The sequence below is a fragment of the Rousettus aegyptiacus genome, unplaced genomic scaffold, assembly GCF_014176215.1.
Source record: "Rousettus aegyptiacus isolate mRouAeg1 unplaced genomic scaffold, mRouAeg1.p scaffold_m13_p_11, whole genome shotgun sequence".
Lineage (NCBI taxonomy): Eukaryota > Metazoa > Chordata > Mammalia > Chiroptera > Pteropodidae > Rousettus > Rousettus aegyptiacus.
In genome coordinates, this window is record NW_023416286.1 from 37,522,309 (window position 1) to 37,545,187 (window position 22,879).

The 22,879-nt window shown below is 32.4% G+C and overlaps 1 protein-coding gene across 8 annotated transcripts in view; it reads left to right on the forward strand.

Moving 5' to 3' along the window:
* WRN (WRN RecQ like helicase) overlaps positions 1 to 22,879 on the forward strand; it is a 109,802-nt gene that overhangs the window by 40,140 nt on the left and 46,783 nt on the right. For all 8 annotated transcript variants that reach the window (XR_004953360.1, XM_036228715.1, XM_036228717.1 and 5 more), the window contains 11 exons: positions 61 to 469; positions 2,114 to 2,194; positions 4,481 to 4,616; positions 5,859 to 5,934; positions 7,419 to 7,486; positions 8,409 to 8,517; positions 9,063 to 9,131; positions 11,345 to 11,427; positions 14,381 to 14,487; positions 19,211 to 19,398; positions 20,573 to 20,747. Coding sequence is in view for 7 of the 8 variants with exons in the window: in XM_036228715.1 (XP_036084608.1) it covers positions 61 to 469; positions 2,114 to 2,194; positions 4,481 to 4,616; positions 5,859 to 5,934; positions 7,419 to 7,486; positions 8,409 to 8,517; positions 9,063 to 9,131; positions 11,345 to 11,427; positions 14,381 to 14,487; positions 19,211 to 19,398; positions 20,573 to 20,747 (1,501 nt within the window). In the remaining variant the exon portion in view is untranslated. The remainder of the gene's footprint in view (positions 1 to 60; positions 470 to 2,113; positions 2,195 to 4,480; positions 4,617 to 5,858; positions 5,935 to 7,418; positions 7,487 to 8,408; positions 8,518 to 9,062; positions 9,132 to 11,344; positions 11,428 to 14,380; positions 14,488 to 19,210; positions 19,399 to 20,572; positions 20,748 to 22,879) is intronic.

The window sequence follows — 22,879 nt, forward strand, 5'->3', positions numbered from 1 at the left end:
CATAGTCTATATAGCTAATGCAATTAAAGTTGAATTAACTTTTCTAAATTTTTTTTTTAGGGTTTCTGTACTATTGAAGGATATTTCAGAAAACATACATTCTCTGAGAAAGATGATATTTAGTTCTACCAAGCCCAGCAATAATTTTAACTTTTTATCATTGGAAGATCCAACTGCTGGTGGAGTACAACAGAAACAAATTAGAAAAGATGAAGTTTTTACTAACATTGACGATGACACATGGGATATAACGCCTGATAATTTAATTACGCATGATGAAGAAAATGTGCTTGGAAATGAAGTGAAACAAGAAGATGGATTAGAAGATAGACTAGAAGACAATAAGTTGAAAGAGAATATGGAAAGAACTTGTTTGATGTCATTAGATATTACAGAATATGAACTCCAAATTTTGGAACAGCAGGCTCAGGAAAAAAACCGTAGCGATGTTACCTGCAAATCTCCTGAGGTACTAAATAAGAGAAAGTGATATCTATTCACTTATAGGGGTTGGCTGATTTTTTATGTAAAGGGGCAGATAGTAAATATTTTAGACTTTGTAGACCAGTCTCTGCTTTCACCCTAAATTCTGCTAATTTAGTTGAAAGCAGCTATAGACAAAAATAAACAAATGAGCTTGTCTGTGTTTCCATAAAACTTAATTTACAAAAACAAAAAGTGGGCTGGATTTGGCTGTTGAGCTGTATTTTGCTGCTCCTTAGTGTAAGAAGCATCTGATACAGTCTTCTAGTGGATTTTATAGTGTCAATACACATTTGTAGTAATATGCTATTTCGGCATTTCTCTTGCTTCTTACATAATAGATATCACTGCTGTTTTTTAGATTCCCTACATATCTACTAGTGTTTGGTAGTATTTTTATTTCCTTGTCCAGAATTTCTTTACTTGCTATTGTGAGGGGATTTCTAATGAACTGATGTTTTTGTTTGACACTAACATTTACTATCATCTGGAGAGTCAGTAACCTGTTTTTTCTTAATAGATTATTGTTAAACATTCTATATTCTCCTTCAACTTCATGTTTAGATTTTTAATTTTTATATTCTGATGCTATTAGTTTAATTTGTATGATTTTGATTTTTCCCTGGCTAAGTTAAGTGTATTTTTTGAAATAGCAAAGTTGTATTAGATGAATCATTATGTTTCTTTCACTGTAAAGACAGATCATAAAAAGAGACATCAAATAGCTGTATAGTTTTATCTCATTTTTTATTAGTTTAAAAAATTACCTATGAGTCCCATTTCCAGCACAATTTTATACATTTTTTTTACAATAACTAAGTTATAAGTGTTTTAAAATTATATTTAAGTCATTTAATAAGGTTATTTTCCCCTCAGTTATAATGGCAAAGTCTCAGTATTTGAGAAATTCTTTATGATTTGGTTACTATAGTAGTAATCATTTTTATCAATATATATAAATGCATATAAGTGATTTGACTGTCATTGTTTACCCCAATGATTGCCATTTTTATTGTGTCATAATTAGCATTTTTCTTTATTCATTGATGACCCAATTTGAGATGTAAAATTTTTTCTCCTCATATAAAACTTATTTTAAAATCCTTTTTCAAAGCTTAATTTTTGTGGTTTTGAGGCTATACTTTCTTTTCCTACTTTCAGTTTTAAGAATAGACATTTGGGGAGGTCCTTCCTGTATATTTCTTTTGTGGGTTCTTTTGTGCAGGTCACCATGTGGTTGGACACCTGCTTCCTGGGTATTGTCAAATTATTGTAAAGGTTCCTCACAACTAAACATCAGCTATAGCTGTTTAACTTGGAGTTGAACTTGTTACTTTGTATTCTCATTTCGAATGTGGGTTTTATTTCAGGTCCGCTTATCTATTTTGTCTCTCTTTCCAATTATATTTCCTTTCTTTTTATTTGGTTCTTAGTTTCTATTTTTATTCCTCCTCTTTCTTCCTCCCTAGCACCCTCTCTTCCTTCTTTTCTTTCTATCTTCTTGTCATATAAACATATAAAATGTATTATGTATTTATCTATTAGAGAACTTTATTTTGTAGAAAAGAGGGTATGGAATTAATTACATTGGAAATTCATGTTTGAAATACTTCTTTTTTCTTTTTTAAAGCATTCATCTCCCAAGGATAATGAAGAGGATGTATCTTATGTAATTGAAAGTGATGAAGATTTAGAAATGGAAATGCTTAAGGTATGATTAGAATTATGGAAAATTACTTCAGTTCTTTTCAAAGAACATTTAATTAAATAAAATATTACTTAATTCTAAACTGATCCCACCGCAATGAGATAGCTATCATTTATGCAACATTAGATTTTGTTTTCTTTTTCTTATATTTTTCCCCCCTCTTTATTTCCCCGCCTCTACTTCCACCCCTGACCTATGGATGTTGCTTTTTCCACTTAAGAACTGGATCTCTGAAGGCAGGGTGTATCCTCCCATGTGCTCATGGTGTGCTAGGGCGTGCACCCCGTGCTGGCATACTTAGCACATTTGGAGGTGAGGAGGGGGCTGGTGCACCGCGGTATGATCCGTGGTGCCACCTGGGGCATGAACTCCAGACTTTCTGCGTGTAAAGCAGACGTGCTAACCAGTACTCTATGGAGCCACCCTAGATTTTGTTTTCTAATTCGTATTTTTTATATCTTTATTTGGTCTATGAATAATGTTTTAGTAGGAATATGCCAATTTTTGCAGACTAGAAAACATACTAGCATGTTTTCTCTGTTCCCTTTTAGGTCACTTTCTTTTAATCTTTCCTGCAATGTGGGTAGTGATTCTGCTCTCCAGTATTGAAATCGTTTCCTTTTCTTCTTATCCATGTATGTCCCCTTTTATTTGGATGTTTATTTACTATGGATAATTTATATTTACTATGTATAATTTTCTAATGTTTTGAATGGTTCAGTTTTCCTGTTATCAAAATTGAAATTATTTTTTAATTTATGTATTTTGTATCCCTTTACCCAACCTCCAGTTTCTTTGTTAAGTGTTGTGAACCACGTATGGACAATGAGAAAGGAAAGCCTAAATTTTGACAATATAAGTGAAAAATGAAAATATGGAAGTTCACCGTTATGCATACTTTTTGTTCCTCTTTTATAGATCGATGTGATTTTTCTTTTTATGAAATGAAATTAGGTTTCTGATTCTTTAATTTTGCAGCAGAGTAATGAGTAGTGATTAGGAATGTGGATTCTGAATTTAGATGTGGGTTTGAATTCCAACTTCGCCATATATTAGTTATGTGACTTTGATCAAGTTCCTTAGCCTTTTTGATACTCAGTTAACAAGTTGTAATTATTATTTAAGGTGTTACTTGTGAAGAGCTTAGTATAGAGCCTTGCATTTTGTAAGTGTGTAATAAATATTAGCTGAGAGTAATAATAGAACATGTTAAGTCATAGTCCTTTATTGATTAATCATTTCTCTGAAGAGTGTTATTCAAGTAGTGCATTTATAGGCTACTTGCAGACTTCTATAAACTTATATGTTGAACCTCTTAGAAGGCAACCTGGATGCCTAGATGAGAGAACTTGTTACCTTTTTTCTTTTCCTTTTTTATTACATGTATTGGGGGTGACATTAGTTAATAAAATTACATAGGTTTCAAGCGTGCATTTCGATAATACAGCATCTATATATGGCATTGTTATTTTCAAAATGCTTTTTAAAGAATGTTTGTTGACTTGAATGAAAAATCAGGAACAGAATCACCTTTTTTTTTCCCGTTCCAAGCCTGAAGTGAATATACTTTTTAGAAAGCCTTTAAAGTCAAATTTATTAGATTGAAGATTTAATTAAAAAAGAAAATGAGAACTGTGGTTTAATAATGCTGTCATTTCACAGTAAAAAATTGTCTAAATGAAACAATTTTGAAATATCCCAACATTCTTTAAATAGATAATCTTCTTGTAGGGAAGAAAATCAGATACTGTCAAGCCAAAATTAAAACGAAAAACTTTATTTCACATTTGTAATATTTCTTTCTTAAAATTATTTGAATCTTGTTGTTTTGACAATTGCAAAAAACATTTATTGTTTGCTTATAATTTAAACCTTGTGATTATTTGAAAAGAATGTGACCGATCTGTGTGATACAAACTCATTAGAAAAATAACATTAAAACCCACATTTACCACTTAAGAATTGAAAACATTTAAGTATGATGAAGAAGAAATGTTTTTAAATGATCTAAATTCAAAATTTATGATAACTCTCCCCAGGGGCAGTTTATTATATGCTATTAATGACCCTTGTTTATGCAGTAAGTTTTCCATCTTTGGCCTTGTGCCTTAGAAACCATTCTTCAGCACATATTTAAACTGGAGCACACATGTTCTTTTGTGGTATTGCACACATCTGCCAGCTTTGAACAAAATTGTAGGCTCTGTTAATAATACTCCTTTTGTGTTTGGTGAAAAAGATATGACGTTGTCAATGTTTTTGCTTTTAAAATTATTTTTAAACTTTCAGTCTTTAGAAAACCTAAATAGTGTCACAGTAGATCCACTTCATTCAAAATGCATAGAAATGGAAGGAAATCTGGATATTTCTTCTAAAGAAGATGAAGATGAAGATGAAGCTATTGAAGAGGAAGAAGAATATGAAGGTAGCGCTGTAATATGTTTGAAATGACTCACCTCTGATACCTACCACTGACTCTCAATGTTTTAGAGGTCAAGAATTTTGTGGCATATAGTTAATTATGTCTTAAAAACTTGTCGTTTTAAAGTGCTTTGTTCTTCATAAAGCACAATCTTATTATTTATAAAAGTAGAGTAATAGTAGTGTTGTGTCATTTGGTGACTGGTGGTTTGAAAATTTTCATCCTGAATTATATATTTTGTTTGTCAAAATCATAAAAAATTGCTAATAAAAGTTATTACTTATAGTAACCATTATGATAAATGACATAGATACATAGTACCTGTTCCTCAGAAGCTTATTACTTAAAATCAGTGGCACAATGTCAAATAGCAAAATGGACTAGTTTTCATATTGTGTGTGCTAACTATAGTAAAGAATCCACTGAGCAAACTTCCTATTATGTAACAGTATTTATTATGGCAAACTGTGGGGTTTTCTCATAAATCTAGAGCTGGATTCCATCGCCAGTATGATGTGAACATATAAAATACATTTTTTAGGGAGAAAATATATCAAAATGTTAAAGAATGTTTTTCCCTTTGTTTTCTTGTATTAGTTATAGACACAATATCTCCAAATCAATTTAGTTTTTTATATTTAGAGCTGTTAAAGCTGAGAAGAATAATCATGAATTTTTATTTATTTAGAGATGAATTATCTTGATTCTTTGTGTTGTTCTTTCTTGACCACTCATGAACCTTTCAATCCGAGCAGAAAATAGTATCAATTGGATAAAATTAACATAACTCTTTGTGCTGCATAGTTAGAATTTTGATTCAAGATTCGATGGAGTGATAACTAAGACGAAGGATTTAATTTATTAGTGGAATTTATTTGTAATGTAATTTCTGATTATCATTAGTTGCAAGTTGGTTATATTATAAAATTTGGATTGGTATATCATTTGCCATTGGTTGAGTCTAAAATGTTAGCATATTCCAAAATATTGTTTTTTGCAGTGCTGGCATAGTGTGAACCAGAACAAAGTTCTAATCATTAGTATTAGCTAATTATCAAGTTGTTTACCTGGAGTCATGATTGGTACTTAAAAGACCAAATTGGTTGGATTTAAAAGACAGAAAACAATTACCTTTGGTATTTATCACTATATTCTTTACAAGAAACCAATGAAATAAAACTTTCATTCCCTCTCACCCTATGTACTTCTATTTTAACATAAATGCCCATTTTATTTTATTTTAAGACCATTCGATCCCAAAACCGGATGCAAAGCAAGTTACTTGCCTCAAAACCTACTTTGGCCATTCCAGTTTTAAGCCGTAAGTATAATCTCAATTCACTGCATATTTACTGTTTTATTTATAAGGGATAAAAGGCAAATAATTTCTCCATTTAACAGTAATAGCACAACTTCACTGCAGTTTATCCATGCCACAGTGTATTTCCTGTGACTACAAAGTTATTTTGAAGTAATATTTATATAAAACTCATATTTGTAAATTATTTTTATAAACAAGGAAAAATGATTTTCCTATCCATAGAGAGTTCTCAGTAGAGACTAGTTTAAATTCATTAATAAATGAATGTTAATTTAGTTCTGACTTCTTTTTCATTAAATAAGTATGTGTGTTTCTATTTTGTACATCTTATTATCCAAAGTATGACAATATAATAGCAATTCATGAAAAAACAGTTTGAAGAACAGTGATAATCTTTTCAGATTTAATATATTCAAACGTATTTACATCTAAAGGGACACACTTACAAGTACTGAAGTGAGATGTGGAATAAGTATATTTGAATGAAGCTAGTAAGAATGTAAAAATGTAGACTTTTTTTTTTATTCTGGAAATTTAAAATTTAATCCATGGAAGCATTTCTTTCCTTTTTCCTTTTAATCTTAATTTATTTTAACGTTCTACATACAGTAAAGTGCACATGACTGTACAGATCAATGAATTTTCACAAACTAGGTACCCTGTGTCACCAACACTCAGATAAGAAAGGATAGGTCATCATCACACCAGAAGATCATCTTTCCACTTGATTTTTCCCTTAATTCTGTATTTAAAAATGTTCAAAGATATACATACAGTAAAGTTGAATTTTTTTACTATAAATACCTATATATTTAACATTTTGCTATACTTGCTTTATCACATATCTGTTAATCATCTCTATACATTCCTTAATCCATCTAGTTTTTAAAATGCATCTCAAGGTAAATTATGGATATTACTATATTCCCCCCTAAAAACTTCAGCATATAAACTATTAACTGTTGTTAAATACTTATTTATTTTTCTTTTGATGTAAAATTTACATACAAGGAAATAGTCAAACCTTAAGTGTACATTTGCAAATCTTAAGTGCATAGATATGCACCATGTAACTTAAACCGCTACTAAAATATGGAATATTATGGTCACTCCAGAAACGTTCCTCATTTCCCTTCTTAGTCAATCCTTGCCCCTGGATAATTTTTCTTATTAATTTTAAATCAATGATTCTATTGGAAATCTAGTATGAAGCTTGGAATTTATTTTATACTTTAGGTATCTGTAATAAAAATTAATTCACATATATACAAATTGAAATTCCTAGTTGTTCGGTCAGCTTGTATGAGAGATTGATCGAATTGGGCTCTTTGTTTTAAAGTGATAGGGTTCATACATTTTTATATTGAATATCAAAATGTAAAAGAAATTCTATTAGAGGAAGTGAAAAAATTAAATAGGTTTCAACTTGTCCCTGGGTTTCTTATTAGTACAACAAAATAGCTTTTCGCTTTTTCACCCTCTAGAGTTCAGTGGAAAGTGATTTATTCTGTATTGAAGGAAAGAAGAGATAATGTTGTTGTCATGGCAACTGGTAAGTTGTACTTAAGCAAATAACCTCATCCTTTAACAAATAAAACTTAAAGGTTTTAAACTGCCTAATCTTTCATTAAGCTCTCAAAATATAAATACAGTAGTACCCCGTTATCCATGGTTTCACTTTCTTCAGTTTTATTTACTGGTCTGAAAATATTACATGGAAAATTTTGGAAGTAAGCAATTCATAAGTTTTAAAATACCCACCTTTGTGAGTATTGGGATGAAATCTCACATAGTCTACTCTGCCCTGCCCAGGATGTACATCATCCCTTTGTCCAGAATATCCATGCTGTATACGCTACTTGTCTGTTAGTCACTTAGTAGCTATTTTGGTTATCAGATCATCTATTACAGTGTTGTAGTGCTTGTGTTTAGTAATCCTTATTTTACTTAATAATGACCCCAAAGTACAAGTGTAGCGATGCTGTCAATTCAGATGCGCCAAAGAGAAGCTGTAAAGTGCTGCCTTGAAGTGAAAAGGTGAGTGTGGTACAGTTAGATATTTTGAGAGAGAGACTACATTCACATAACTTTTATTTTAGTATATTGTTATAATTGTTCTATTTTGTTATTAGTTATTGTTAATCTCTTACTGTGCCTAATTTATACTTTAAACGTTATCATAGGTAAAACAGTAGATACAGGGTTCAGTATTATCCATGGTTCCAGACATCCACTGGAGATCTTGGGACATATCCCCTGTGGATCTTACAGGGATACTTCCGTACAAACACAAATGGTGTGAAATATAGAAGTGAGTGAACAGAGTAGATGCTTAAATTCGTGCATAAATTAGCTCTTAGGAAGATAGCATATTTGTAAGTGACCATTTATCTCATACAAGTACAATTTTAAGAAGAAATCAAAGTACCGAGGCTTTATTTTTATTTCAATAAGTGTATCATTTTTATTTCAAGGATATGGAAAGAGCTTGTGCTTCCAGTATCCACCTGTTTATATGGGTGGGATTGGTTTTGTCATTTCTCCTCTTATTTCTTTGATGGAAGACCAAGTGCTCCATCTTGGGTAAGTGATGTTTTCATTGCCACATCATCACCTTTTTTTTTCCTTCTGTGAAGGACACATTTGTTCTATCATATATGTTAAAATCCATTTCACAGTAACATGTCTCTATAAGTGTTGCCTTATCTTTATAAGTAATAAATGACATTTTAGCGGAAGAACTTCCCTTTATCTTGAATTTTCTGTAATCCAAGGCTGCCGGGTGGCCCTGATAAAAATTTTTTTAAAAGCAAACTTTATGCAAGTTTAAAATGTGTATCACAAAATTATTTTTTCTTTTAGTTACTTTTTCTGTTTAGCTTGGTATGAAACATAAAAATCTATTTAGCTATGAAAAATTTTGTTTTTGAAAAAACCCACCTTAACTAACCTGCCTCCTAATATGGCCCTTAGAAGAATTTATCAAATTTGTGAGTTACCTAAAGAATGAGGATTACAAAGAAGAGAAATGTGCATCATTATATTTCTTATTCCTTCTTACTTAAGAATGAAGTTGGTATTTACAGTGTGTACATGGCTCCTGAATGTTTGTTTTTTTTTCATTATAGAATGTCCAACATTTCAGCTTGTTTTCTGGGATCAGCACAATCAAAAAATATTCTAAATGATATTAAATTGTGAGTAATTTATATGATTTCTGATCATTTGGACAGGTGTCTATATATGTGAGAGAATTTTGTACACAAAAATACTTTATTTAATGTGCGAACAAAATGTCCATGATTTAAAAATGTACTTTCTTTTTATAGTACATTTACAGAACTGTTAATTTAAAAATCTTTCAAACTTAATCTGTTATTTTCAGTTCTTGGACTGCGAGGTCGACATTGTAATTATAGGATTGTAAAATTTTGGTTTGGGAAGAGAGCTTGTAGAGTATCTAGTTTTGCCTCATTTTACAGGTGAGGAAATTGAGGTTCAGAGAAAAAGTAATTTGCCCAGTCACTCACTCAATGAATTAATGGCTGAGCAGAGACTGTATTCTAGATCTCTTGCCCCATTAATCTCATTATAACATAATTCCTAACAAGAATAAAATTGTCAGACATGTAAAAATATATGTATATGTATATTAACGTGTATTGATATGTGTGTGTATTAATACACAAACACACACACATGTATTTACTGAGTTTTCAAAAAAGCATGTATGTAACCCAAACCCCTATCAAGATGTGTTTTTTTATAAACATTTTTAATCACCTTTATTGAAGTATTTGACATATAATAAATTTTACACACTTGGTAAGTTTTTAGCAAATAAGTACCCACAAAATCATCGCCACATCCAGATAATTAACATATCTATCATCCTCAAAGATTATTCATACTTTCTGTAGTCCATCCCTCCCACCTTTCCCTACCTTCTTTACCTCACTCGCCAGGTAACTACTGATCTACTTTGTCACCATAGATTAGTTATGTTTTCTAAAACTGTACATAAACAGAATCAGTCATACTATGAGTATTCTTTTTTGTCTGATTTAAATTACATAGCATAATTATTTTGAGATTCATCCATGGTGTTACACATATCAATAGTTCATTCCTTTTTATTGCTGAATAGATTACATCAAATGGATATGCCACAATTGTTTATCTGTTCACCTGTTGATAGACATTTGGACTATTTCCAGTTTTGGGCTGTTACAAATAAAGCTGCTATGAGCGTTTGTATACAGTCTTTGTATGGACACATGCTTTCATTTCATTGGCAGAAACCAAGGAGTAGAATGACTGGATCACGTGGTAGATAAATGCTTAACTTCTTTTTTTCTAATTGGGGTAAATTTACATAATTTAATATTCATTTTAACTATTTATAAAGTGTATAGTTCAGTGGCTTTTAGTACATTCACAGCATAAAGTTATCAGTACTTCATTTCTTTTCATGGATAAATAATATGTCATTGTATGTACATACAATATTTTATCCATTCGTCAATGATGGATATTTAGATTGTTTCTACTTTTTGGCTGTTATGAATGTGCTTTGAACATTTATGTATAAGTTTTTCAATGAACATATGTTTTCATTGCTTTTTTGTATATGCCTAGGAGAGGAGTTGTGGGGCCATATGGTACTTCTATGCTAACTTTTTAAGAAACAGCCAGATTTTTTGAGAGTAGTTTCTTTTTTTCTTTAGCCTCTTAGTGTCTTCCTCATTCTTTTCTCAGCAGATAAGCATTCTCTGTGTTTTGTCATAAAATATAAGATTGCTTTGCCTCTTTTTTTTTTTTTACATGTTACATGTCTTGCCACTTGCAGAGACTGACTGGTGGTTTCTTGATCAGACCCCCAAATTCTAGGACAAAGACTAATTGACTTACTTTGATACAATGTCTAACCCTGGCACTAGAGGAAATAGGCAAGAGAGCAGAATGCAGAGGAGAAAGAGGGGTGCCATGAGTTTAATTATAAGGAGGGAGCAGTGGTAGGATAATGGGTTGTAGTTCCTCAAGAAGGAAGGTGGTATATAGGTGGAGTGTTACAACATAAAAGGTTTACTATAGGCTTGATCATTTAACTCGTGGACTATAGTTTTGGGGCTAGACTACTAGAAATCAGAACCAGGCTTCTAATGTCACCTGGATGCTGACAGGCATTTCTGATAGGCATTCCCAGTTTTTATTTTGATCATTGAAGTGAAATCGAAGAACAATATATGTGGATAAACATGCACATAGCATTCATTTAGTTTTTAGTAAGTAGTGTAATGTAATATTTGAAAATTTATCAGGTTTATGATTTTAAGTTATAATTCATTGGGTGATGGTCTTCTTCATTGTATAATTCCTGTCCTGTTTCTTTTTTTGTTTGTTTTTACAGAGGCAAATACCAGATTGTATACTTAACTCCAGAATTTTGTTTAGGTAACTTGAACCTGCTCCAGGATCTTGAAGCTAATTTTGGTAAGTGGTACAATGTAAATATTATTATTGAATTGAGTTATTAAAAGTTAAACCTATGGATGAATACTGGATTTCTTTTCTCTTAAAGTTTATTTTAAACATTATCTCCTCCTTGAGAATCTGATTTGATGCCTGAGATGGGGCCCTGGCATCTGTAGTTTTTCACAGGTGATTTTGATGTGTAGTCAGGACTGGAAACCACAGTACCTTTAATTATTTGCCACCAGTGAGTATGATTAAGTAAAAATATTAGATCACGAGTCAGAACTTATTTTCTAGAAAATATAAATATAGGATTAGTCAAAAGGTGACTTTTTTTGGATTTAAAAAATTTCGTCTCTTGTTTTCCTTCTCGATGGTTAGGCTCAACTATCTAAGAGTTGCAGTCAAGGCTTCTTTGGAAATGCACATATCTGAGTCATTCAATTAACCAACCAATCTTAGTTTTCTAATATTATATGATCTCGTTATATAATTACATACTCATTAAAAGTAATTACACATAGGTAAGCTTTTCAACATTGCAACATCTCATTTAATGGTTATTTGCATATAACTCTAGGAAAGCATTTAACAGTTTTCCTAACAATATAATGAAAAAAAATTTGTATCATTTTAGTATGTATTAAATACCAACAAAAGAATGAGGAAAGAAATTAACATTTAATTATGTGTATTGTGAAAGAGTCCATCAGCCTTTAAACTCTTATTGGCATATTACATTTTTGCCTTTAATGGAAAACAAATTTGATGTGTCTCCTATTAGAGTGTATGATTTTCTTATGAATATTTTACTTTAGATTAAGCCTCACTACACTGTTTCTGTGATAGAGGTAATAGAGTAGCTTAAGTCTGTACTTAGGATGGAGTTAATAATTAGCTTAAGTTTGTATGTAAATCCTTTGACAGGTTGTTCTAATTCTGTTTTCATTTTTTGTAGTGGATTAAATTATAAACACTGCAGTCATTACAGCAGAATACTCTGCATATGATGGATGAAAATGCTCTTTTTGGTTGACTTTCAATGTTGAACAAAAGGGGATAAATTCTTTTGAAATAGTTTTCTTTGGCTTTTGTTTGCAAGAAATTGTAAAATGCTTTCAAAAGTTAATATACTTAGAATTTTATTTGTACAGTAGTCTGACATTTAGCTAATCAGATTCATGATTTTTATGATAAATGCTACTTTACTTAAGTAGTATGGATTTATAGCAGAAGCAACAAACATAATTTGTATGGAGACTCCTTAAAACCAAATCCAGCTGTAATTGTCTTTTAACTTCGGAAATAAGGCTTGAGTCACAAGTATGCCAACATGAAATATGTATAGGATCTGGTCAGACACTGAGACTTGCACATTGAAAGTGAAAGTTGGCAAGAGCTTACCTAAACTGCTTGCGAGGGACAAAATTCACTTCTATTAAAAGGTAGTTAGTCAAACCTGTGATTTTAAGGAAGGTTTTTAAGTAAAGCAGGAGCCACCATCTTTGTTTTAATTTATTTAATTTAAAATCTTGGTCATTTTGTTTCTAAAGCCAAAATAAGTGTAGTGGTAACATTGAATTCTGTGCAACCACTCAGTAGAAACCAAAGAATTTTGATGCTAATCAACCCACTTTGATCATATTTAGTAGGTGGTTTTTTTGCTTTCTTTCTTCTTCAACTCTATTAGTTGGTAATTTCAGTGAATTATAATTGTTTATTTGCATGTCTTTTTCTTTTAGAATTATGAGCTCATCGAGGTCAAGGATTGAGTTTTACTAATCTTTTTATTCCTAGAAAAGTATTTGGATCATAGTGGGCATTTACTAACCGTATAATAATAATAGTTATTGTTTTTATTGAGATCTCTTTGTGCCAGGCCCTGTTTAGCATTTTATGTGAATGATCTAATTTAATCTTCAGAGTAACTAATAAGTGTTAGGTACCATTATGACCTACCTTTTACTTGTGGGAAACTGCAACTTGGAAGCTTGAGTAACTTAAGGTAATACAGATGGCAGGTGGCAGAGCCAGGTTCTGCATCCAGGTAGTCTGACTCCAGAGCACATGTTTTTAATCACCCCTCCTTAGTGGCAGAGCATTAATACTCATACAAGTACCAAGGAATGATCATCCCTAATGAAGGAAAAAATTATTTTTGTCTTAAGTATTAATTTGGTAATTGAGGGTAAAAGGACTGCTGTCATTACTTTGAACTATCTGAAGACATTTTAATGGATGATTACACAATAAAGCCCTTTTCTGAAGTGCATAACTATACACCATTGATTCCGTTTCAGTGTGGGTGTGTGGTGTGGGAGCAGAGTGGAGGGGTTGCTAGAGAAAGAACAAAACAAATTATATTCCTTCTTACCTACTTTGTACATAATGAGATTTAGTTCTTCCCTCACCATTGCTCATTAGAAAATGTGTATGTCATCCTGTGTTTCAGTACTGACATTTCATAAGATCTCTCTGTAATACGATATGTGACCATCATGGATAGTCATGAACGTAATCTCACTAGAAACGTGCTAATTCTATCCCTTGACAGCTAGTCCATGACGTAAAATTAAAAGTATTATCAAAGAAAAATAGAACAGCTTTTTTTTTTTTTTGAGTATTATCATTACAGATGGTTCATGAATGATAGTTTTGAGGACAATAGTAATTCATCTCTCTAAGGAATAATAATGAAAGCTGAAATCTAATAAATATGTTTGAATAATATATAAGTGTTTCCTTCTATTATGCATATACTTTTAATCTATGTAATTCCCCTCCTCTGAATAATTATTTTTGGTGTTACCTGATGTTATTTATGCTTATATTTTCATATGACCCAAATACTTTGATTATTTTATTTTTTTTCTGTAATATTTATATATCCTGAGTGAAAAGCATGATATTATTTTAGATGTATTCCTTCTCTTTGAAATTTATTTTCCCCATTTATTTTTCTTTTTTATAGGTATCACCCTGATTGCTGTGGATGAGGCTCACTGTATTTCTGAGTGGGGACATGATTTTAGAAATTCATTCAGGGCTTTGGGTTCCCTAAAGGCAGCATTCCCGTTGGTAAGCTTTGCCAAGTATAATGTCTTTGCCCTTGTCCTTTATTACTCATCTCTTCATTTGCTTGATTCCAGCCACCCTGTTCTCCTTGATATTCTTCAAACATGCCACGCATGCACTCATGTTAGGGCTTTGTTCTCACTCTTCCTTGTTGCTGAATACTTTTCACCTAGGTAATTCACATGATCTGATCCCTTACTTCTCTCAGGTCTTTGCTGAAATAGTACTTTTTCATTTAGGACACGTGGGCCACCATATGAAAAATTTCAAAGTAACCTCTTTTCTAATACTCAACATTTCTCGTATTCTTTTGCTATTTTTAAATAGCACTTATCTCTGTTAACTTACTGTATTTTGTCTACTGTCTGTGGCTCCCTACTAGAATATTCTTTGTGGGAGGAGTTTTTGATATATTGGTTTATAAAATCTAGAACAGTATCTGGCACATAGTGGATGCTCCATGAATAACAGATGGTTCATGAATGATAGTAAACAAATAAATGAATTCTGGTGAGAAAGCTGAGAATCAGAGAAGTAACTTTAGTTCTAGTAAGTAGTAGAACTGGGCAATAGCCACACAGTGGGACACTGTTAGTGTCTAAAGCAAATGATTTAAAAGAAGTGTAAAGCATAGTTTCTGCCCTAAAGTAGCTCAGAGTCTAATAAAGGAGTTTAGATTCATATCTATAAAAAATAGAAACAGTAATACCAAATAATAAATGGCCTATGGAACATTACCAATAATATAGACAGATTAATAGTGTTAATAGTATATGTAATAGAGAAAGAAGATATTTATATGGTGAAAGTCACTCAGATCAGTATACCCTAAGGACTGCTATTCATTAATTTAGAATGGTTTAAAATGAGCTTTTGGAAACTAGGAAGATTGCTTTCTGTAATCTTTTCCTAGGCCTCTGATTCTAGAAGGATTGTGTTAGAGGAGTTTTAAATAGTCTATGCAGTTCTTAAACACTTTTCAGTGTTGAATTAAGTCTTTTATTCTATCTGATTGTACACTCCATTGGGTCATTTTCATTTCTTGGGATGATTCAATATAACACAGGATATTCATCAGGAATGACTGAGAAAACCTTTTTCTCCTAGTGTTTCACGAATCTTCTTTATTAGCTAAGTTGTAAGAAATGCCACCTGGTGGTTGTAGGACTCATTTTCCTCACTGTTCTCCGTCCTTTCCCTGCCCCACCCTCCCCGTTTCCAGTAGCGGCTGCACTGGGAAAACTGGTGTAAACCTGCCGTACTTCACAACACATTATTTCAGTAAGTTCAAAAATAGCAGAGAAATCACTAAACCATTTGGCACAAAGATTATGATCTGGAAGGAATCAGACAAAGCGAGTTTCAAGAAAGAGCAGCCAGGTAAAAGCTCTAACCCGGTCTTAAAATTCTATAAAATTCAAAGAAGAACTGGGATATCCATTACACATGATGACTCTTTCCATTGCTTTTGCCTCAGTTCTTTCACAAAGATCAATGCAGAGTAGACACTCAGTAACTATTTGTAATGAGCAACTGAATGAATGAAGCATGATATTTTGGAGTACAGAGTTAGAAGTAGCGACATGGTCCAAATTTAGAAGCGGATATAATAGTTATAATTCTCTGAATCCGTAGGTGCTACATTTTGAAGTATGTGACTCATTCCTAAATTTATAGTCACAAGATTAATCTATATTTTGTCGTTTGTTTTAACAAAACTTGCTACTTATTACCAAAGAAACTAAGATTTCCCAGCTAAAAGAATAAGAGTTTCATGAGTTAAGAACTTGATATACCTAGGTGACAGTATAATTTATCATCCAAACCAGTTTGCATTTGACAATCGGAAGGTGCAAGCTGTTAGTAATGGTGCTGTGATGACAGCACACACTGGGAGTGTCCCAGCAAATCGCCATCTGTGGTCACCTTTCTCATCAGTACACTTTGAGGACTGCTTTCCACTAATTTAGGATGGTTTAAAGTAAACTTTTAGAAACTAGGAAGATTTGCTTTCTGTAAACAGCCTATGTATTATTTTTAAGCTTCACGCTATTTTATAAATTTTAAATATAAAACACTACAAGCTTCTAAGAGAAAAGATTGTATTCATTTCTGAAATGGAAATAAATAACCGTTGTTTCTTTAAGTCTAAACATAGTCCATTGCTTTATTCCACATTCTAGTTGCAGAAGTAGCATTTTTAACTATGACATTCTAGAACATAGGGGACAAAAGAGTGAGTTTATAATGATTTTTCACTGTTAGCAGGTCATTCGAATAAGCAGTTTCTAATGGCACAGCAGGAATTTTTGTTAGAGTCTAACATTATGTGTCCCTCTCCATCTCATATTTTGATGAAAGAACTGAGGCCAGGAGAAGTTAGCCTTTGCCAAAGTCAGTGGAAAATCTGGGAGTGGCGCCCATGTCACTGGAGTTCTTATGTAGAATTCGTTTCAATTGTTGCAATAACAGTATCAGTAATAGCTGGAACTTTTTGAGTGCTTATGGTGTACCATACATTATGTTCAGCACATAATATGTTTTATCTCATTGAGTCATTAAAATAACTTTATGAGATTGTGGCTGTTTTTGGAGAGTGAAATAAACAGCCCAAATCCTCACATCTGGTTAGTGGCAAAGGCAGGATTTGAACTTAGGCAACTAACTCTAAGCCAGATTTTTTTCTCTACTGTGCTGCTGTTTTGCCTGACTTTTCTATTAACTTCTTCAATAGCTGTCATTTTCTGTGCTTATTTCCTTATTTTCATAAATGCATTGCATATCCACTCATACATTATATTGCTTAGAAACAAACCAAATCCTCTTTCCTTATATTTTAGATCCTGAAAACTTCTTTATTTATCTGTATGTGCAGTTAAACAACAAATATTTTATTAGAGCATTTATAAGTTGTATAAGTAAAGCACTTACATTTAATGAAAATTCTTCGTTGTTGTGAGGGTGAGAGTGTGTTATGTCCTAAGAACTAGTACTTAAACTTTTCTTATTCTCAACCTTATATTTGATATAAATATTTTAATTAAATGTGTGCGTATGTGTGTGTAAGTCAGTATATGCTTGATTAGAGATACTAACTTCTTTATAAATTTGCCTATTCATCTATAAGTTGTTAGGCAGACACTCTAAATTCAGAGAACCATCCGATTGTAAGCCAAAAATCAATCAAGTTAATTTGAGGTTATTATTTTAAATAATATCACAGAATTTAAGGATAGAGAATTCAAAAATGCAAATTACCTGCTCAAATTGGTTTTGACACAATTTTTTTCCATTTGCGAAAACTACTCCCAAACTTAATTGATACTTTTTACATGATCTTTGAGACAATTTTTAATTCAATGAAGCGATATTGATTGTAAAAGTAGTTTTTTTTAAATAAATTGTTTTTCAAATTCTATAATGATGTTTTACAAGTTGCACATAAATTTTCACTTACATACAAGAAAATTGCTTAAACTGATTTTTCACGTAGATGCAATGTATTCGAGGAGCTATTTTATCAGAATATTGATAATTGTGTTTATAGTAGGCCAAAAAGAATATTTTAAGAAAGTTGTACTCTTAGATATACCACAGCTAATGATTTAAGAACAACTTTAATACTTAGTCCATTTTTTCTGATTATGAAATAATAGCATAATTGATTATAACTCCTATGATAATGAGGACAGAATGTTAAATCTAGTTTCATGGGAGGTATGTTGTTATCGTACTTTAGAAGTTCTGAAAGGTTACATATTCATGTTTTTCCTAATATATGCTGTGTCTCCTGCTTTGGCTGCTAATCCAGTCAAAAATGTCTTTGCTAGACTTAAAATAGAACATTACTTGGTTGCTCAAGGAATCAATTAATAATAAATGTTTCATTCTATGCATTTTTTCTTATTTATAGTATGCCATGATTAACTTACTAAAACTCATCAATGAGAGCTTTGCTTCTGGATCTGAAACAATACATTAAATATAGGAGACAAAAAAAAAAAACAACTTCTTTGTATAATTAGATTTTCACTGAATGAAAAGGTTTATAATTTGTGAATTATAGGTTAATAAAAATAAGGCATAAAAATACCCCTGTTTATATCAGCACTATTATAATAAATGTTAAAAATAACAAATGAAGAGGTAGATAACTAATAAGTAGCTTTAGTCTAATAAGACAAAGTAGGTTACATTTAGAAATCTAATGGATTTAGTATGTTATTTAAATGATTTCTGATTTTAAAAAAGTAAATGTATTCAGAGGCTGAGAAACACATAAATAGGAAGTGTTTTCTCTTTTAAAAGGAATGATTTTAAAGGTGCATTTTTTTCTTAATTTTTAAAAATTTGTGTATTTTTTTGTTTGTTTTTTGAGGCGGGAAGGTGAGGCACAAGGTGCATGGAGGGGGGAGTTTGAGGTGTGCAGTTCTTACCAAGCAAGTGTGTGTGGGTGGGGGGGGGGGACCAGGTGAGTTAGGCCTGGCAAAATAACTGTTCAGCGTGCAGTTGAGTGTTTGGAAGGTTCTGTGCTGTGAGCTCTGATTTATTTAATATATTTCAGTATATCTCTGCAGCCAGCTGCACAGTTTTGGGAGAGGTTCTGGGTTAAAATTGCATTTTCAATTCTGTTTCTCCTATCTTCCAGTCTTTCTGTAAGAGGGTGGTAGAATTGTTAGGAATCAATGAGCTCTCTCCCTTGTTAAAAATCAACGACTTCGTACAGGTTCCCATAGTAGCACTCACTGCTACTGCAAGTTCTTCAGTCCGGGAAGACATTGTACGGTGCTTAAACCTGAAGGATCCTCAGATTACTTGTACTGGTTTCGATCGACCAAACTTGTATTTAGAAGTTGGACGAAAAACAGGAAACATCCTTCAGAATCTGAAGCAATTTCTTGTCCAAAAGACAAGGTGAGGATTTCATGGTTGATAAATTTTGGTAACTGTTTCCTTCTTTTTCAAAAAAGTATTATTTAAAATTTTTTTTTACTATTTCCTTTGAATGCATATTTAACATATTTCAAATTCTACTTAGCTTTGGTTTAAGTCAAGTATGGTATTATATAATCAAGACAGTGATTGGAGAAAAAGTCTATTTTTGACATCAGAAACTAATTCTTCTAGTATTTTTATATTCTATACTGTTGCTTGAACAGAACATACACTCTTAGTAGTTGAAAAGTAAACAACAAAAACGTAAGAGGCTTTTATCTGAATCCTATCTAGTTTACTAATTATATGACCAACTTGAGTATTAGGTAATTTTAAAAATTCATTTTAATAAAAAACACTTTTGAGCCCACATCATGTGCCGAGGACTATCCTAGGTACTTCACGTAATTGATCTAGTTTAATTCTTATAAATGCTCTGCAAGCTACATGTTATTTTCATTTTAATGATGAAAAAACTATCACTAGTACTTCTCCCTATTTGTTTTAAGACATCTTAAATGTATCCCGAGAAGCTTCCGATAGCCTTATTCCCTGATCTGTCTGCTCAGTGAAAAGCTGACCACATGCTATGAAATGCGGTTTTAGGTCAGAATAAATGGAAATAATCTTTGTTCTACCAATATGGACACAAAATAAATCTAGTCAAATAGAGTTTAAAGAATATCATTAGTGTTTTCCTTTTCGGGGAGGTATTTTTAAAAAAGATTGATTTTAGCTTAAGGAAACCCAATAATAATTCTTGAGTACCTTTAGGATGAATTTAAATGTAGGATTTGCTATTGGCTTGATTGTCCTATATTCAGAATAAAACAAGAATGTAATGCGTACATTCTGAGTGGTCTGGCTGTTTTAGTGATCTCTATGAATTCAAGAGTCATTGCACTTCACTTCCCTCCCATCCTCAAGGAAGATTGTTCTCTTGAAGAAGGCTGTTTGATTTAGGCTGGAGTCCCCTCAATCAGATCATGATCTACCTTCCTAATCCATGATCCTTATCAGTCCGTATTATTCCCAGTCTCTATGGTACTTTCCCATAATAACCCTCTCCATTTTGAAAGTGTTTACTTTTTTCATTTGTTTTCTTGTGACAATATTACATCCTATTTGTTCTTATGTTCTTCTTTTCCTTTAGTTCTACCTGGGAATTTGAAGGTCCAACAATCATTTATTGTCCTTCCAGAAAAATGACAGAAAAAATTACAGAAGAACTTAGGAAACTGAAGTTAACCTGTGGGACATACCACGCAGGCATGACTATTAAATCAAGGAAAGCTGTTCATCATAAGTTCATGAGAGATGAAATTCAGGTGTGAAGGTTGATCATCATTACTCTCTATGCCCCACAGTGGAGACAGATATTTCTCTAATATTTATTTACCAAATTTTTAAAAATACTTTGTATTGAGCATAAAACAGTCCCTCTGATAAAGGGAATCAATATATAATGTGAGGAGATAGATATGTGAGCAAGCTGTTGCAGACTAGTATACATAGTAGCCGGTACATAGTGCTTAGGTGCCCAGAGGAGGGAACACTAGCTGTTAAGGTAGGTTGTGTGATGGGGATGGTTCATTCGGGAAGAAGCGATTAGAATAGAGTATGAAAAGTAAATAGAAGTTTGTCATGCGTGTAAGGCCAGTCGGTGAAGAGGGGAAAGGAATTGATTATAGAATTCCAGGAACAAGGACTAACATCTGCAAAGCACTGTGGTATGAATGTATACTGGGTTCAGGAAATTGTGAGTAGTTTAGGATGGTTGTAGAGAAAGGGTATATGGAGTAGGAATTGCTCAAAGTAAAGGTATAAATGCAGAGAGGAAGTGTAAGAGACTTATGAAAAAGTTGAATGGGTTGGTTGGCCAGGTTATAGAGAGCTTCAAAATTTGCAAAGAGACAGGCTGGGATCGGTGTGGTTTTCCAGACAGACTCCTTTAGCCTTAGAAGTTTTTATTTAAATGAAATTTTATCTAATAGGTAAAAGAGATGAAAGTAGAATAATCCTTGTTGAAGTTAATGTGAGGGAGAAAGGGGTCCAAAAGTCTCCCTGTCTCTAAGGCAGTCCCTGTGGGTGGTCTATAATCCTCAGAGCTCTACAGAATAGAGTTTGAAAATCATCACAACAGACTATTCTGTGTTTTTGAGCAAGATAATAGTATTACAGAAACATGAGGCTGGCAGCACTAAGTAGGTTTGATTTGAAGGAGAAAAACTAAAGAAAGTAAGAGAATTGATGAAGGTATTGTGAAACACTACAGCCAACATTCCTGTAGCGATTGCAATCAAGAAATAATTCCAATCTGTAATGATTGGAATTCTGGTTCGATGAGTTTAATACAGAATATTTGGGAAGATTTAAATTCAAGCCACCTTAATAGGTTTAAATCACAACTTCGTACTGTCAACATCATATCCACACTCTGTCACTATGTGCCTGTGGACTAGCAAGTTAAAAGATAAACTTCTGCTTTGCATTTTTCTGTGCAATAGGTCATTCATTTCCTCTCTATCCAGCCATCCCTATTATATGTAGTTGTGAACCACCCCAAACCAACATCGTTCAAACAACTTATCTTAGGTCTGGTTCGTATGTGCTGTCTGTAAAATTCACTATGCGTTGTTGTGATGTAATGCATACCAGCCTGAAAACATCCATTCTCTTTCTTCCTCTTCTTTCCAAAGATAGGAACAGGTATCACAACTGCCTAGAACAGTGATTTTACCCACATTATGTTTTCATTCTGTTATCTCAGGAGCTTGAAAATATCAAATAAAGTTGATTAGCTGCTGCTTACTGAATATTAACACTTGATGTTTAAGCCATTAACTGAACAATGATTTCTTCTATCATGATATATTAGTAATTTTTCATTTAGGTAGAAACATCTCCTAAAGACATGAGAGAGTACAGATTTTACCTATATTATGTTTGTTGGGAGACTTTGTTGGATGCGTCTGGGTTTCCTGCCATTACATAGCTTCATTGAAACAATGCTTTGAAATATAGCTTTAAAAACATCACAGCAACCACCAATCATGCCTAATATCTAGGAGAGTATATGTATGTATGTGCTGCTATATTTTCCCTTTTCTATGGCAGAATGTCACAAATTTTTATCCACATGATGAAAATTAATAATAAAGATCATGTCACGCTAGATTGACATCAGAGGTTCTGTTGTGTCTGACAACTGCCCAGTGTACTCCTTTTTTGCCATTATAAATAATTCAAAAGTTTCCTATTTGAATTGAGAATTCTTAGACACCTTCTCAAGATGAAGAAAATACATTTCCTTATCTATATAGAATGGTCTGGTGCTTTTGGTATTACTTGCCTTTGAGTACTTATTGAGTGCCTACTGAATGCCTATGTATGCAGAATTCTAGATACTTATTCTCTTATCTTTTTACAGTGGATTTATACTTTAGTGTGAGCCTAAAAG